This window comes from Lithobates pipiens, unplaced genomic scaffold (genome assembly GCF_037356315.1).
Source record: "Lithobates pipiens isolate NorthernLeopardFrog02 unplaced genomic scaffold, aLitPip1_a1.2 Scaffold_13, whole genome shotgun sequence".
Classification (NCBI taxonomy): Eukaryota; Metazoa; Chordata; class Amphibia; order Anura; family Ranidae; genus Lithobates; species Lithobates pipiens.
In genome coordinates this window covers 252,071,289-252,088,521 of record NW_027507718.1, presented here as the reverse complement: position 1 = coordinate 252,088,521, position 17,233 = coordinate 252,071,289, and the positions used below count along the sequence as shown (strand labels likewise).

The 17,233-nt window shown below is 43.6% G+C and overlaps 1 protein-coding gene across 1 annotated transcript in view; it reads left to right on the top strand.

The window, feature by feature from the left end:
• The window catches only part of EPGN (epithelial mitogen), an 88,883-nt gene extending 72,010 nt beyond the window's left edge, over nt 1-16,873 (top strand). The window contains exon 5 of the mRNA XM_077476539.1: nt 12,166-16,873. Within this exon, the coding sequence (XP_077332665.1) occupies nt 12,166-12,217 (52 nt within the window). The 3' untranslated portion in view covers nt 12,218-16,873. The remainder of the gene's footprint in view (nt 1-12,165) is intronic.
• The last annotated feature ends 360 nt before the right edge of the window (nt 16,874-17,233 follow it).

Below are 17,233 nucleotides of genomic sequence, written 5' to 3'. Positions count from 1 at the left end.
GAAAGGGCAGTACGACAAACAAGGGTAGCACCAACAGACATAGGGATGCCCCCACATCCAGACAAGGCGTATGTGCACTTCATCTGAAAGGACAGCACAACAAACAAATGTAGCACCAACAGACATAGAGATGCCCCCATATCCAGACAAGGCAGATTTGCACTTCATCTGAAAGGACAGAATGGACAAAACCAGAACACATTCCACAACTAAAGCAAAGCTAACTATTAGATAGCTACCTCCAACCCCGTACCACGCCCACTCTCAATTGTGTAACAATTTGTAGGCAAATGCCAGTGCGGAAATACCTACCTTCTCACCGTGCAATCCTCATTACCGCTACCTCATCCAGCCCCACCCCTGGCACCTCTGTGGCCGCCCAGACAGTCCAACCCCCCTGCCCTAAGGCTCTTCCGATAAACTACCACGATTGGAACGTGGATACTCAGGATCCCTCCTTGTGTAACAAGAATGGCCCACCCCCCTGTAAAATGAACTCTCAAAGAGTCCATCACCACCCTCCCAGGGCAAACCCGGGAACCAGGCAATGTAAACAGCTGCACACTCATCCCTTTCCCTCTGGTCTGTCCTAGACCTGCACAAACGTAACACCACACTATCCACCCCGATATCCACATCTAGAGCCGTAAAAAAAAAACTTTTTTCCCGCCTGCAGGGGCTCACCAACACCCCCCCACTCGAATGGCGCCAAAACGCTATGTAAAAACAGCTGTATACAAAATTATCCCTTAATTCAAGGAACACATGGAACCCCAATGGCCGCCCATGTCCTGAAGAATGCAAAATCAAATGGCAGCCAAGGGTCCGTATGCTTGTGACACCTCCGAAGCCCTGTAAACGCGTGTGGCTCCCAACCCTCCGTCCGTGAAGTCCATCTGGCCCACGAAGGTTGGATTAACAAAGCCAAACCAGCCATTTGCCGCCTAACGGCGGACACTGCCCCCCCATACCTTCATGTGCATGGATAGGAAATACACCACCCACAGTCTGACCTCCGACCCAACCAACACAGCCCCCAGCAAGCCATACAGAAACCATCCACTCACTCCATACCGTGTTGTAAGCCACCAGGCCGACCCACTCACCGACCTCCTGATCCATCATGCGGCGACTCCAATACAATCTCCCAAAACCAACACCCCCCCGGGGACCCCTCCTTCTCTGCAGATGGAGCTAGCTCCCGAACTCGTCCCACTGAAACCGAGACAGGAAATCAAACAGAGTATGGTCACTGCCCAGGAGGTGTACAGCATACATAACATTGTTCAACTGCATGCAATGCCCATACCAAATGGTGCAGCAACCGTACCACCATCTGTTATGACGTGGGTATGCGGTAGATGACCTGCACCACACACGGTGTCAAACTTCCACCCACTCTTCAAGTTCCTGCACGTCTCCCCCACAACTCCATAGCCTGGATCACTGCAAACCACTCAATATCAAATTACTCCCCGGTCCAGCCCAAATCGATCGCCCATGATACTCCTCCAACACGTGCGCCCAACATTCAGATCCCCTTTGTATTCCTTAGAAAAAACCTTATAAATCGGGCCTGGGCCTGAACCCTGGCTGTTGCCACCGACAGCCGTCGGCAGAAATCCCTGCACATCGGACTGCTGCGACATGCAAAATTAAAACCCGCCCCGCAAAGACTGTAATAACCCGAATCAAACACCTCGCTGACCCGGCATCCCCGAATCTCAATCCTGACTGCTCCACTTGAGGATCCGGGGTCAACCCTGATGCCCCAGAAAATTAATATCTGCCTTCGAGCCCTCAGTTTTTAACCGCCACCCATGGCATGCCGAACCTACCTGCAACCTACCTGCAATGTGCCATAACATAGACAGGAGAATCGCACCCACCTTCGAGGTCGGTGGCCCCACACCAAGAAAGGCATCCAAATAGCGGATGACGGAAACCAGGCCCAACACATACTTAACCACCCACTCCACCGTGACTAAACATATGAAACTTCTTGCAAGACATGGAGCAACCCTTGGCCAGATATTTATTCCTGTAACAGTCCCTTGCCCCAGCACCCCCGAAGCTAAAAAAAAAAACTAACCGGAGGTACCGGAAGCCAATGAAAAGCTACCTCGATGTCAGGCTTTGCCCTGAATGTTCCTTTCTCATAGCGCTAAACCCACCTGTCAGCAGCATCAAGGAAGAATAAGACACCGTACAAGCTTCGGGGTCCCTCGCCTCAGTAACCGAACCCCAGCTTGCAAACGAGAAGTTGGGCATAAGACTAACCTCATTTGGTTCCTCCTCAGGGACCACCCCTATTGGTGAACAAACCAAATTCCACCATATTTTTATTTATTTTTTTAGTCAGTATTTTAGTTATACATTTTTTTTTTAATTATTATAACAAGGGCCCTCCCCCACCCTCTCTATTTTCACCGAAAACACCCCCAGATTTGTTTTGGAGCAGACCGTAAATACTGCACCATAAACAGTATCCCCGCCAGGGAACACAGCAGCCCAAGAAACCTTCCACACACCCATCAGCCAACAGCCTAGCCGCCCCCCCAATCAGGGTACCTATTTTGGAAAAGGCTGCATCCTTCCCCTTCTCCCTACCGTTGCCATCCCCCTTGTTCGCAAACTCCTCGACACACGTAACTTCTCTGAAAACACACCGGGACAGGGGATATGAGCCCCCACAGCAGATGCCCTCCTGCCTAGGACAGCCGTAACCCCCAAATTCACCGTAGCTCCCATAGAAATACAGAGGCGGGTGTCTCCCCAGCCCCCTCCCCCCTGAAGAAAACTGCATTGGGGGCCCACACCTAAAACATCAAGCGCCTACAGAGGCCGATATCCCGCCATCCCACCAGAGAGATCGACGAACCACCCCATCCTGTTTAAACGAAGTACCATACTGCAGCCCAGCGGTCCCCCCCTAAACCTAATGTGCCTCCCCAATGGCCGCAGTGTAACCGGCAAGAGCCGAGCAATGAGCCTGTTGTTCCTTGACCGTTCATGCTCGCCATCATAGCAAACGCCTGCAGCCAAGGCACAACGTCCGCGGGTTCAGCCAACACGCCTTCTCCCCCTCCTCCTCCTCCGAGTCATCAGGCTTGACCCTATCCCACGCAAAATCTCCAAGGTGCAGCAAGAGAAGAACTCCCCATACTCACCCCTACCGAGCTGGATCCGAATCCCCGCTGTAAATGAGCCCCCAACAGCCCCTCAGAACATAGGGAAACCCCTTTCGTGGCCTCTGCAATCATAACCTACCCTCATATTGCACCAGCCTGCCCCACCAGGATGCTTGGAAGGGGGCCTCGCCAAGGCCGAGGGGGCCCCGCGCCCTGTCTGCTCTTTTCACCCGGCAACCCATGGGGATACCTGCGGGGGCCCCACAAACAGGTCCTACCAACCCCCCAACAACTGCGCAGTTTCCCCACTGTCCCAAAGGTGACAGGCGAAAAACGCCCGATGCCCCCGGGACAACCGCTGCATCCGTACGTGCCCGCAGCATAGTACCCCCTTTTCCCCACCTCCAGCAACTGACAAAGAGCATCAATAAACTCGACGTGAGACAATGTTCAATCTTACCTAGCTGACGGGTAGGGCCCCACAGCCGCTGCTCCTGCCACTCCAATGATGCGAGATCCCAAGGCTGCTCCTCTTCCTCCGAACCGTACCGTTCCTCCCCCGACCTCACCTCATGAGCTGGGCTCATAGGTGGAAGCAGCCTCCCAGGTGCAGCAGGCCTGGGGGCCGTAGATTCCCAGTGGGCCTCTCCCTTTCGGTGGATCCATCCACCGCAGCACAAGCCCCACCCTTGCCGATCTCCAGGTGGGCCGCACCCACTGTCCTCCTCCATTCTGCGCTTCCCTCAGGCACCTCCCCCGCTGGCTCTCCCTCCTGGCTGGCACTGTTGAAGGGGGAGATCGCAATCTCCACCGTCCTACGCACGCTGGCAGGGAACGGGCGCCATTACGGCCCACAGCCCCACCCCCTTCGCTCCCCCAGTGACGAGGATTTCACCTGTACCTCATGGAGGCTGAATCCAGTGTGCTCCTCGCCGGTGGGGTCGACAGACCGCTAAAAAGGGGGGGGGGGGCACCGGAGTGGCGCTGATCACCGCTGGGGGAGAGGAGCAGGGTCGAGAAATGCTCTGTATACCGGGACCACCGAGCGCAGAAACGACCCTCACTCCGTGGCGCTGCCCCATCCGCACGATCCCCATAACGGCACCGCAGCTGTAAAGCCACTCTGTTCCCCTGCTTGCCGCTGCAGCCCGCCACCGTGCCAGGATCAAATTGACCTCCGTATCGCTCTGACAGAGGAGCAGCACGTGTAAAACGGCTTCTTTCTGTCTCTCTCACTGACTGAATTCCCCGTCTCCCCTTTAAATAAACTCTCCTCCCCCTCAGATTCCTTTATTTCTTAAATCCTCCCCCTAAGACCTCTCACACTTTTTAACCCCCTGTTGTCTCCCTTTCCACATTCCTGCCCGGCCCTGCACTATTTTGTTTCTCTTTTTGTTCGTTCCGGGCCTCACTTTCATGTTTGTTGGCCAACAATTTCTTGCCATTTGCATGCAAGAGAAAATCCAGGCGCACGCCTTCGGACAAAAGTCAGAGGTTTTGTCTGAGGAAAATCTGATCGTGTGTAGGAGGTTTAACTGTGGGGGGATGGGACTGCCTGAGTGAGGAGACCGATCATTGTGCATACTTGGTATGAACAACAGATCACACTCCTCACCCCTGAGACAACTGTGGTGGCTGGTCAGAAAGGGGTTAATTACCAGGCCCTTTTTTGCGATATGGCACTGCGTGCCTAAAATTTATGTCCTTTTTTTTCCCCTTTTTTTTTGATCACCTCTGTGGTTTTATTTTTTGTGCTATAAACAAAAATAGCCTGACAATTTTGAAAAAAAAAAACAATATTTTTTACTTTCTGCTATAAAACACATCCAATAAAAAAATTGAAAACATCAAATTCCTTCATCGATTTAGGCCAATATATATTCTGCTGCATATTTTTGGTAAAAAAATCCCAATAAGCATATATTAATTGGTTTGCAGAAAAGTTATTGCGTCTACAAACTATGGGATATTTTTATGGCACTTTTCTGTATTTTATTTCTTTTACTAGTAATGGCGACAATCAGCGATTTTTAGCAGGACTGCAAAAATGCGGCAGACAAATTGGACACCTTTATCACTTTTTTGGGAACCAGTGACATTATTACAGTTATCAGTGCTAAAAAAATTGCACCGTTAGTGTACTAATGACACTGGCAGGGAAGGGGTTAACATCAGGGGCTATCAAAGGGTAAACTGTGTGTCTAGCTGGAGCTTGCTAACTGACAAAACATAAAACATGTTGCTTTGACTGAATGAAGACAGAGATCGGTGTTAAGGTGATGAGATAGCGGCACTATGACTGGAGTGTCCATAATTGACAATTAATCCTCAGTGCAATGTTCAGCCTGATAAAATTACTAGCTGGGCATTACTGGGCTTTTTTCCTAGTCACTGCACCTGTCACGCAGACAGGCACAGTGGGCGAGCCTCTTCAGTGACACAAACACTGTTAACAGTGCAGGTAATACAATTCTTGTTATACAAGAAGCAGGTATTTGGACAAGACAGAGTTCTGACATCTTCCAAGAGGCAGAGCTGTGGCTTTAAAGAAATATTTGTAGCCTCATACCCCGGAGTTTCAGCTTTCATGCTGAAAAACTCAAAGTGCAGGCATGAATTTTAGGGGTGGTTAACCACTTCAATACCAGGCACTTTCCCCCTTTCCTGTCCAAGACAATTTTCAGCTTTCAGCACTGTTGCACATTGAATGACAATTGCGCGGTCATGCAACACTACCCAAACTAAATTGTTATCGTTTTCTTCCCACAAATAGAGCTTTCTTATGATGGTATTTGATCACCTCTGAGGTTTTTATTTTTTGTGTTATAAACAAAAAAGGCCGTCAATTTTGAAAAAAAACAAACTGATGGGCCCTGATTGGCTGCACTGATGAGCCCTGATAGGCAGCACTGATGGACACTGATAGGTGGCACTGGATAGGCGGCACTGATGAGGAGCTACTGACAGGCATTACTGAGTGGCATCTGAAGGGCACTGACAGGCATTACTGATAGGGCACTGATTAGCACTGTTGTGGGCACTGATTGGCAGTTATATGGGCACTGACAGGTGTTCTTTGTGGGGCATAGGCTGGCAGGTGTTGGGCACTGATTGGCAGCTGATTGACACCTCTGATGGGGGTTCACTTATTCCCTGTCAGCGCGAACCGAGGAAAGCCGTTTACTAGCACTTTCTGGTATATGCGATCAGCTGTGATTGGTCACAGCTGATCTTGTGGTAAGAAGCCTCTGTCAGAGGCTCCATACCATGATCAGAATTGTGGTGTGTCAGACTGATACACAGCACCTTCGATCGCCGCGCGGTCTGCGTGCCGCCTTGTTATCCTGATCATGTCATATGATGTCCAATCAAGATAACGAAACCACGTTGCCGACATATTGCTATGTGGTAGGTGGTAAGTGCTTAAACGAATTGTGTAATTGATGCAGCCTTAAAATATTCTGTATCGATGTAGAGAACAGCTACATCGCGATTGCATCAATGATGTCATAGTTCCCTGTCAGAGTCCTCCCCTTCCTCCTCCTCTCCAGGCCTAAATGTGAAGGTGTATGTCACACAGAGTTGGGATCTCCCACTGTGACATGGAACTTGTAAGTGAAATGCCTGGTGGCTGCTGTAACAAAGTTCCGCCTCTTAGACTGCCTCCTATGATAGATGGCACACTGATCAATGGAAATTTAATCAGTGTGACATGTATCATAGGAGCTGGTCTAAGAGGCGGAACTTTGTTACAGCGGCCACCGGGCGTTTCATATTCAAGCTACGTGTCACAGTGGGAGATCCCCCTCTGTGTGATCCAGGCACTGATGAGGCTGCCTTGAAGGGCACTGATAGTGCTGCATTGATGGGCACTGATAGTGCTACACTGATGGGCACTGATAGGCTGCACTGGTGGGTTTTTGATGAAGACCATGGGCAGTAATCTTGATGCATCATTGAAGTGAATCATTAAGATGATAATCATAATCTAATCTGAGACCAGTGAAGATGCGCACATCTAATGAATAGTGGATTCAACTATTATATAGCCAGAATTGAAATGAATCAAAACATATCTCTGAAATCTTTCCCATTTGCAGGCACACCAGTCAGGATTGTCCTTTGTTGCCTCTTTTGCATTGTCCATCGAGCCCTTAGCTATTTTTATTTTTTTTGCAAAATTGTTTTTATTGAATTTTTCATTGTTATTCAAAATTGCCCACATCCTTAGCTATTTTAATATATGGATGTCTTCCACTAGTAGAGGATTTTGCATTAACTCTTTAGAAGGGCAAATATCCTTATATATAGAGGATGCCTTAATTTATTATGCTTTTCTTCCTTTTTTAAATTGACCAGAAAGGCTTCATGTACACTGCAGCTAGTAAACAAATGTTTAGGAGCAGTTGGGTGTTTTTTTTCCCTCTGTTATCTTATCAGTACATGTACACAGGGTTGTTTATATTTGTTTCTAGTCAGTTGAGTTTAGAAGTATTTTTTGGAAAGCAAATAAATGTGTTCAGGACAGATGTTCAGATGCATTTTAAACGCCAAACACGTGTAAACACGGTAACTCGTGTTTAGGCACGTTTCGATCACAAGCGTTTTTAACTTTTGACTATTTGAAAAAAAACAAAAACGCTTTTAAACGCAAATGCGGTTCGTAAATTCAGCAAAACTAACATTTTCAAACATCGGCTACTATCTGTCATGTCCTGTGTACATTAAGCCTTAGGGGATTATACAGGCCCTTGGGTAAACTGATATATTCAGTTTACCCATTCTTTTTCCTCTTGACTCTGACACTGTAAACCCTTTCCTTTTAATATCGCAAGTGTAGAGACACCCCTGCAGGGGCTGCTTAAAGTGAAAAAAAAAATTCACCAAAATTCCTAAAAAAATAATAAAAATAAAATTTTGAAATTTTTAACTCGCCTCTAAATGCCTGTTGCTAGGGGGTCCCTCGTAGTCTGCCTCCTTCACTGCCTGGGCTCTTGACATCACAGCAGGAAGGGCTCAGCTCTGCCCCCTCCCTCCTGTCAGTCATCTGGGACACGTGACAGGTCCCAGATGACTGCACGGCCAATCATGGCGGGTGCCCACAGTTAGAATGCCGGTACTGCCGAGCGGAGGGGGGAACGAGCGGGGCTTCGTTCCCCCGCATCGCTGGACCCTGGGACAGGTAATTGTCTGATTATTAAAAGTCAGGAGCTGCAGTATTTGTAGCTACTGACTTTAATTTTTTTTCTTTTTTAGGGGAACACCTCTTTAAATATGTTCAGTCTGTTATTCTGCCCCTCAATTCTAATAATAGCCTCAGCCCCCTCTGGCACACCTGACAATAGTGTAAGTGCAATGACCAATGAGAAACACACACGTTATAATAAAACACAGAAATTGTCTTTACTGCAATATTTCTGTGGAAGAATAACAGACAGTAACAGTATATAGTCGAGTAATCAACTAGAGATCAATAACTGAGATTTAAGAGCAATAGAGCTTTCAATCCTATATTCAAGCTGCTTTCAGGGAAATTCAAACCTAAGCAGGTGCCCAAGAGCAGAGGCACACGTTAATAGTAAATAAAGCACAATATTGCACTTTAAATTTAGCTTGGTTACCTTTACTGAGATTGGCTCTATGAGTCCAGGCAGGAGGCGAGGAATGATTCCCTTTGTGCCAGGCCTCTCTCTTCTGTCCTCTGACACCCACAGGCTCAACTTTACACACCTATTCAAGTCAGCAAGTAATGGCTTAACTTTATAGATAAACTGTCCCACACACCCAGTGCATATACAGAGCCCTGAGTATGTGTGTGTGGATCCATATGGCACTAGCAGCTTCAGTCCTTTTTGAAGAAAAGATAAGCTTTGGTGTCTTCAGCTAGCCACTTTGTTGGTGCACTTTAACTCCTGGGTAGCAAGGAAAACAATATAACTGGACCAGATTATCAGGTGAAACAGGCAGAATTTTATTCAACAAGGTGAGAGGAAAATGATGTCTGTATACAATGTCCCCGAAATGGGTAGCCTTATCCTTTATCCCTGCAGTATTACAAGTGTCAGCAAGATGACTACCAGTAACAATTTCTGTATACAGTGTTCAAATAACTCCTTCTGTAGTGCAGTGTCTCTGTTCCCAGCAGAAGGGCAGAAATGCCGTCTCACCAAATCCTGTGATCAAGACCCAAACAAATGTCCTGAAACAGGCAGGCTTTATGGCGACCCGACCAGTCCCCTCACAGTGGAACTGTTCACTGTTGGTGGAGATGCGCCTTGATATACACCTGGGATCCCCTTCTCTCAGGCTGGATGTCCCAACTCGCGGTAGAGGCCTGAAACGTGCGGGGAGATCATTTGAGAGACAGCACCTCTCCCTCAGGTCTGGTCTCTTCATTCCCTCATGGTTGACTGAACTTGTACCTCAGGACACAAAATGGAGACTTTTTCTTTCCTGTCAGCAACGCATCATGGGGTTTGCAGTTCTCCCTGTATACCAGTCTATGGGGCCGTTTTGTGAAGGAACTGCTTGTCCCAGAATCCATTGCAGCCCTTCCACTTAATCATTTATTTGATTAATAACCTTACCCAATTTTTACATTCTTTGGCTTCAAAAATGAAGTGGTGAATGTCCTCCCCAAATAACGTGATGGGCAGTGCTAATTTAGTTAAAAAATTTTTTTTTAACCAAAGCTGGTGTATTGATTTTCACCAGCCCCATACCAATTATGGCGATATTTAAAGGTATTTTTTCACTATCCTCTTCTTTCCTATGTACCCAGCAAAGCCCTCACATTGTTTATGCACAAAAGTCTATCTTAAAGAAGAGGGCCGGTTTAAAAAAATTTTTTTTTAAAAGTCAGCAGCTGCAAACACTGTAGCTGCTGACTTTTAATAAGCACACTTACCTGTCCAGGGCACCCGCGATGTCGGCTGCCCGAGGCTGACCCGTCCCTCAGCTCTCGGGTCCCGGCGCTGCCATTTTGGCTAAGGGAAACAGGCAGTGGAGCCTTGCGGCTTCACTGCCCGTTTCCTACTGCGCATGCGCGAGTGAATGGGGCGCGCTGTGTTCTGGGACACACAGTTCCCAGAACACAGCGCGACCCATTACCCAGAAGACGCCGCACGGAGGAGAGAAGATAGAAGATGTCCGCGGAGGAGGAAGAGGCAGATTAGGAGGATGTGCCTAGCAACAGGCATTTCTGGTACGTTAAAAAAAAAATTTAAATGTATTTTTTCTGATTTTTTTCTAATTTTTAATGTATTTTTTTTTTCAGGGTGGCCCTCCACTTTAAATGGAAGATCCCCCACCCTCTAACAATTTTTCTATAGCTAGCCATACACAGTTAGAAAATGGTTACAAAAAAAGGTTGTATTTCTGTGGAATGTACATGTGATAACGCCATCTAATTATCACCATATTATTGATCGATAACGTAAATGGTACATTGTTCACGAACAACTAAACGATCCGGGGTTACATTTTAACATACGCATGCTCTGTAGATTTTTTCGAACTGTTTTTGATCAATTCCACTACTAATGTTTAAAAAGTTGTTTGTTTAGGTTCAAGAAATCCAACATGACCGTTTATTTTTTGCCATAAAACTTTGTACGTTGGTAATCAGAATTAGTCCACTAACGTTTTAAAAAACTAACAATCAAGCACATCAAACGCTTTTTCCAACAATTTTCTAATTGTTTATGGCCAGCTTATTTGTTCTTTCCACCATTAGCATATAATTGTAAGAGCCGTTCTAATCTTTTTGAAAAAAAAAAAAAATGCCCATAGCCTACTTCGCTTCAGGATTTGGTTTATGCAAATATATTACTGTGTATATTTATATATTGCCTTACCCTCAAAAGTTCCACAATGCCTGTGTTCTAAAGGAATTCTTCTGCTGTGAACATTATTATTATACTTGCTATAAATTATCTGCACTACCACACCATGTTATTATCTAGTAATGCTGTAACTGTGTTCTTGTCCACTATTCAGGTTTTATTTTTCATTTTTCTATGGTTATACACAGGAATGTAATAAAAGTAGAATTATAAGCAAAACTTGTTTTTTTAATTTTAGGGAAAATTTTAACCCTTATCTATTTTTTTTTGTTAGCCATCCCTGCCCCATTGGGGAGATTTTCTTTCACTTCCTGTCCCATAGCCAACACAAGAAGTGAGAGGAAATCCCTATGGCCCCATTCACACCTGAGCAAAGCGTTTTCAGGCAGAAAATTGCGCAATTTTACTGCAATTTTACGGCGTTTTTTGCAGCGTATTTTACTGCAATTTTGAAGCATTTTGACACGATTTTGTGCAGGGCAAAAGGTCACCAATGTAAAAAGAAGAAAAACGCCCAAATCTGCCCGATTTGAGTGACAAAAAAAGTGAAGATGTGAACCATCTCCATTGAAAATAATAGATTTTTTTCCCCCTCCAGCATTTTGTAGCTTCAGGCAGGTGTGAATGGGGCTTACAAATTAAAGAAATCGTTTGGGGACCCCCTAGGTCACCAGAACTAGTGTACTCATTGGAAAATTTCCTCGCTATTACTTATCTGGGGACAACCCAAAATTTGGGATTTTGTTTTATTTTCACTTTTAATAATAATGGTAAATAGGACAAATAGAGAGGGTGAATCTCCCTAAAGGGGACACAGACAGTAATAAAAACTGACAGGCGTTCTAATCCCTCTCCACTCTATCCAACACAAAAAAAAAAGTTTTGCCTTTAGTTATACTTTTTTTTTTTTAAATCTTAAAAAAAATGTCAATTCATATCGGGTGTTGATAGAAAGAACTGGTGTTTCACAAGAAAAGTAAGATTATAGCTATTTAGTGTTCACTGAAATTGTTCAAAAACAGTTATTATCTCTTTAACACGCATTCCTATCCCACTTCTAATGTCATCTTCTTGGAATCAACAAACATTCTGGATCAAGTGATTACATTGCCTTTATCTATCTATAAACTCTACACTGAAAAACAAACACATTAGTTATTTTTTTTTTGTTCACTTCTCATTTTTTTCAGATGTAAGCCAACTCCAGATTACGAAATGTGCAATAGAGAGAATACACCATAGATGCTTCATTTGCAAAAGTGCCAGCTGAAAAATCAATGGGCAATTCAGATGCGATTCATTCTCTCCACAAACATGGATATTGAGTCTTCCTATTTATCTCAAGGACTGCAGTGACTTCAGAGAAATTAACTTTAGTTACTTCTTTTACTAGAGTGCATCTGAGCAGAGTTCCTCTGACTGTGAAAACCTCTTTCATGAATACTGGTTCCACCAAGAGGCATTACGCGTTTTCTTCTAGAGAAACTCTAAGGACAATTATGTTTTTGCTATGTTACTGCACTTAAAAAGTATTATAGTACTAATCTTTGCAATTTGTGTGTACAAGCTAACATTTAACATATAGCCGTTACAGTCACACTGTCTAACTACTCAACAACTGTTGCGATTACATATCAACCACATACATTGTGGTTGATATGGGCATTGTGTTCAATGGGTCAGTCGACTCAGACTTGTATTGTGAGAAGGTACATTAACTTTTGTGGTCTCTGTAAAGCAGGAAGCCTATGTATGTAATTAGCAAATATGGCTGTCATCATGAATATATATATATATATATATATATATATATATATTTACAAACTATTAACACACATTGATAACATTATTTATTTCAATATGACCTCTTGCAAGCTCTTGAAAAACTGAAAGAACTATACATTCCCTTTAAGTGATTAGGTTAGCTTTCATTACTGATAAACTGAGTAGAAACCTTTTCTGTTTAGTGTTATGACATATGTTGAGCCCGATGGTCATGTGCTTATAACATTGACTTCTCTTACATGTATTCAGCGCTGTGTCCTGGCCTAGGCCAACAAGGCCCAGGCCTATGGCAGCACTTTGCAGGGGGGCAGCATGGAAAGAATACCCGCCGGATTGCGCTACACCATTAGTGTAGTGCCAGTCTTATGGGGCGGACTGGTCTGAGAGGCAAATTAGTCTATCGCCCAGATAAAGTGGCCGCACTGCTTCAGGTATGCGGGTGGCTGGCATTCCGCAACTGTGGGGGGTGGCGCCGCTTATATTTTTGACTGTCTCATCATCCTGGACCACAAACCTTCCTCACTGTGCTATGTTTTCTGCTGCACCATTGGCATGGTTATCTTCTTAGTCCTCTCCATAAAATTATCAGAAATGTGTGCTTAAAGTAGAACTATAAGCAACACTTTTTGTTTTCATTTTGGATAGAGTGGATGGGATTAATTTTTGGATAGAGTGAGGGTTATAGCCCCTGTCAGGTTATTTTCTACCATCCCTGTCCCATTGCAGAGATAGCCGTTCACTTCCTGCCCCATAGCCAAACAGAAGGTGAGAGGAAATCAATGCAAATTACGTGAATCCATTGCCCCCCCCCAGGCCCTCAGAACTAGTGTCCCCACTTGAAAATTTCAGGGCAGGTCTTAAACAGCAAGAGGTATGGCCTTGACAGGAAGGGGTGGGTCATATTTAAATTACGGGGTACACGAGTTTAGTCAGGCCTAGGGCAACACAAAATCTAAATACACTACTGCATGTATTACTATTCTAAACTAAGGCAATTCAGTACTTTTGAAAGCACTGCAATGTATACTAAGGGGTCTATTTTTTGTGTTTCCACCCAAGTATTACACATCTGCATATGAAAGTTGTGTGAATCTTGGTTGAAAACATTGATAAATAGTTCACTATGTTTTTTCACAATTGACAACAATTAGTTAAAGTGATACTATAGTCTTGTTTTTATTTCTTTAAAAATAAGAAACATGCCATACATACCTGTCTGTGTAATGGTCTTGCACAGATCAGCTCTGATCCTCCTCTTCTCAGGTCCCCCACTGGCGCTCCTGGCTCCTCCCTCCTGCCGAGTGCTTCCACAGCAAGCAGCTTGCTATGGGGCACCCGAGTCAAGCCGCAGCTCTGTGTGTCCATTCGGACACAGAGCCGTGGTTCTACCCAGCTTCCTCTCTCTTTCTTTGGCTTACTGACTTTGATTGACAGTAGCAGGAACCAATGACACCACTGCTGTGTCTCAGCCAATCAGGAGGGAGAGTCCCGGATGGCCGAGGCACTTGTGCACATCGATGTATGGAGATGGGGCTCAGATAAGCATTAGGGGGGCTGAGGGGGGGGGGTGCTGAACACTGAAGGTTTTTTATCTGAATGCATAGAATACCATAAGATAAAAAAAAAAAAACCTTTAGAATCACTTTAAGCTATTTAAAAGAGTATTCTTATTCAGGACTATAAAGGACCATAAAGAATTTTTTACATTTTATATTTATATTTGTAGTGTGGAGAATTGGGGTTCTTTCTGTACAAAGGTAATCCTTCACCTACTTTACTGAGAGCAAATAGGCTGTTCACTTTCAAGGAAGTTCACCCTTAAATGTTGTGAAGCTCCACTAACATTCATCTTCTAGACATGTGCATTCGTTTTCGTCCGAATGCATTTTTGTCCGAATTTTGGGTATTTTCGTTATCGTTTTAACAAATGATAACGAACAGTGCAGAAGCCAAAAACTGAAAGATCCGACATCAACAAATGCTTTATTTTAGTTTTCGTTCTGACAACAGTTAGATATAGATAGGAGATTTGACATGACGCTGACAATAGCAATCTGTGTCAATCTAACCTGTGGTCGAATGTGCCTAACCTTAGCTCTATTAGCCCAAGATTATTCTACAAAGAGAGAAAAGATTCGACATAGAGAGAAAAAATTTGACATAGGGAGAAAAGATTCAACATTATAGAGACAATAGCAAAAAAAAAGTCGAATGTGCCTAACCTAACTTTATTAGTCCAAGATTATTCGACATAGAGAGAAAAGATTTGACATGAAGATTCAACGAAGCAGTCGCCGTGAGTGGATATTTATGGTCAAATGCTCCGCCCATAGGCTATAGAAGGATTCTAATGTTGGTTGACTAGTAATAATAATTAATAAATATAATTATTACTAATGTCATGCAACATTAGAATTCTACTATATCTTGTAGGCGGAACATTCCACCGGAAATGTACGATTGCGGCGTCATACAGTTTAGCTGCTCCATCAAATCTTCTTAGAACATTCGACAGACACCATAAGCCTTCAATGACAGATTCGACCTTAATTATTTCGGATTTTCAGACTAATGCATTTTTTTAACGAAACAAAATAAATAAAAACTAATTTCGAGAGTAACTAAATACATTTATTTTTCGGACGAAAACGAAATTCAGAAACGAAATATTTCAGTGCGCACATGTCTATCATCTTCCAATCATGTGCAGGCAAAAATCTTCTTGGGCATTTAGTGGATGGATTATAAGCTCCTTGAGGGCAGGGGCTGATGTGAATGTACAATGTATATTATATATGTAAAGCGCTGTGTAAATTGATGGTGCTATATAAGTACCTGTAATAAATAAATAAACATGAACAGCCTATTTGCCTTTAGTAAATTAACCCCATAAATCAATATGGAGCTAGCATGTTAGATTACATGGCTTAATGAAGGAAGAAATTGGCTGTACACCGACGTGATTGAAGTCCATTTATTGAATATTCCTTGCAAACAATGACACACGTCGCGGTTGCAGAGGCCAGGACAGAGCTACACTGTGCTTACTTTACTCATCACTACATGGCTTGCTATTATTGCAGTGTTTCTTTCTGGCAGCCCTTGCTTCTATGCAACTTCTCAAGTGGTCTTCTATAAAATAAATATATTAAAAACATTTCAGCTTTATATTTTGGTTTCCTTACCCTTTACAGAAATGCAATTATAATAGTTCGTAGATGTCATCTTCTTAAAAAAAGCCCAATTTTATTCAGTTTTATATACCATTAGAAGCATTTCGATATACCGGTTTGCTACACGTAAAAAAAAAATACACAAATACACACACTCGTCCCGCGTTGCCTTCCTAGTTCTTGTTGATTACAGAAAGATATACCTTAAGAGCACATTTCTGGGAGAAGATTTCTGGGATATTTTTCTGTACAGGTTCTTCAAAGGGATAAAATATGGAGAAAATGTATTGCAGAGACGTATTACATTTTTATTTATTTTTTGCCTTTATATACACTTTGACGCTTCTGCTCATGATGGTGTGATGGAGATGACGAAAACATTCTTCACATTTTAGTAAATCAGGCCAATAATCCAGGCTTTATGCACGATATTTTTTTAAGTGACAGGCCCAGGGTTGATCACTTGATAAAGGTCACATGAATGGAAATATATGTCTTGAGCTTTAGTGGTTTGTTGGAGACGACCTTCAACATTTTGACAACTTTGGTTGCAGCGATGCGCACATTACACGTTTACCGCCTTATCGATCAAACCCAATCATGTGGGCTACCTATATGATCATCAACTAAATATGTATAAATGCTATGCATGCATCATTGTGCTGTAGACAGTGACATAACTTGTTTATTAAATGGATATTATAAAAAAAAATAATGATCCTACACAGGAGATGCAAAGATGTTACATTTCTGTCAAACTAAAGATCAATGGTCTCCATAACGTGCATTGTCTAACGTAGTTTTTATTTTCTAGATAAGTTTGGTATGTGTTTTTATTGTTAACCTTTACCACATATCAAAAGAATTTAGCTGTAAATGATGAAAAGATGTTAAAAGTCAAATGAAAGAAAAAAATAAATAAAGCAAAAGGTTTATATGACGCATTGCATTCCTTGTATATTACAATCCCTAAAGCTTTTGTCTTTAGAACATGCCCTGAACATAAACAATCATGAATGGACTGTGCGTGGTTGTGGGCATCTGCTATACTAAGATTGATTAACCACTTCAGCCCCGGAAGGATTTACCCCTTTCCTGACCAAGCCCTTTTTTGCGATACGGCATTGTGCTGCTTTAACTGACAATTGCGCAGTTGTACGACAGTGTATCCAAACAAAATTGGCGTCCTTTTTTTCCCAGAAATAGAGCTTTCTTTTGGTGGTATTTGATTACCTCTGTGATTTTTATTTTTTGTGCTATGAACAAAAAAAGAGCACCATTTTTGAAAAAAAAGCAATAT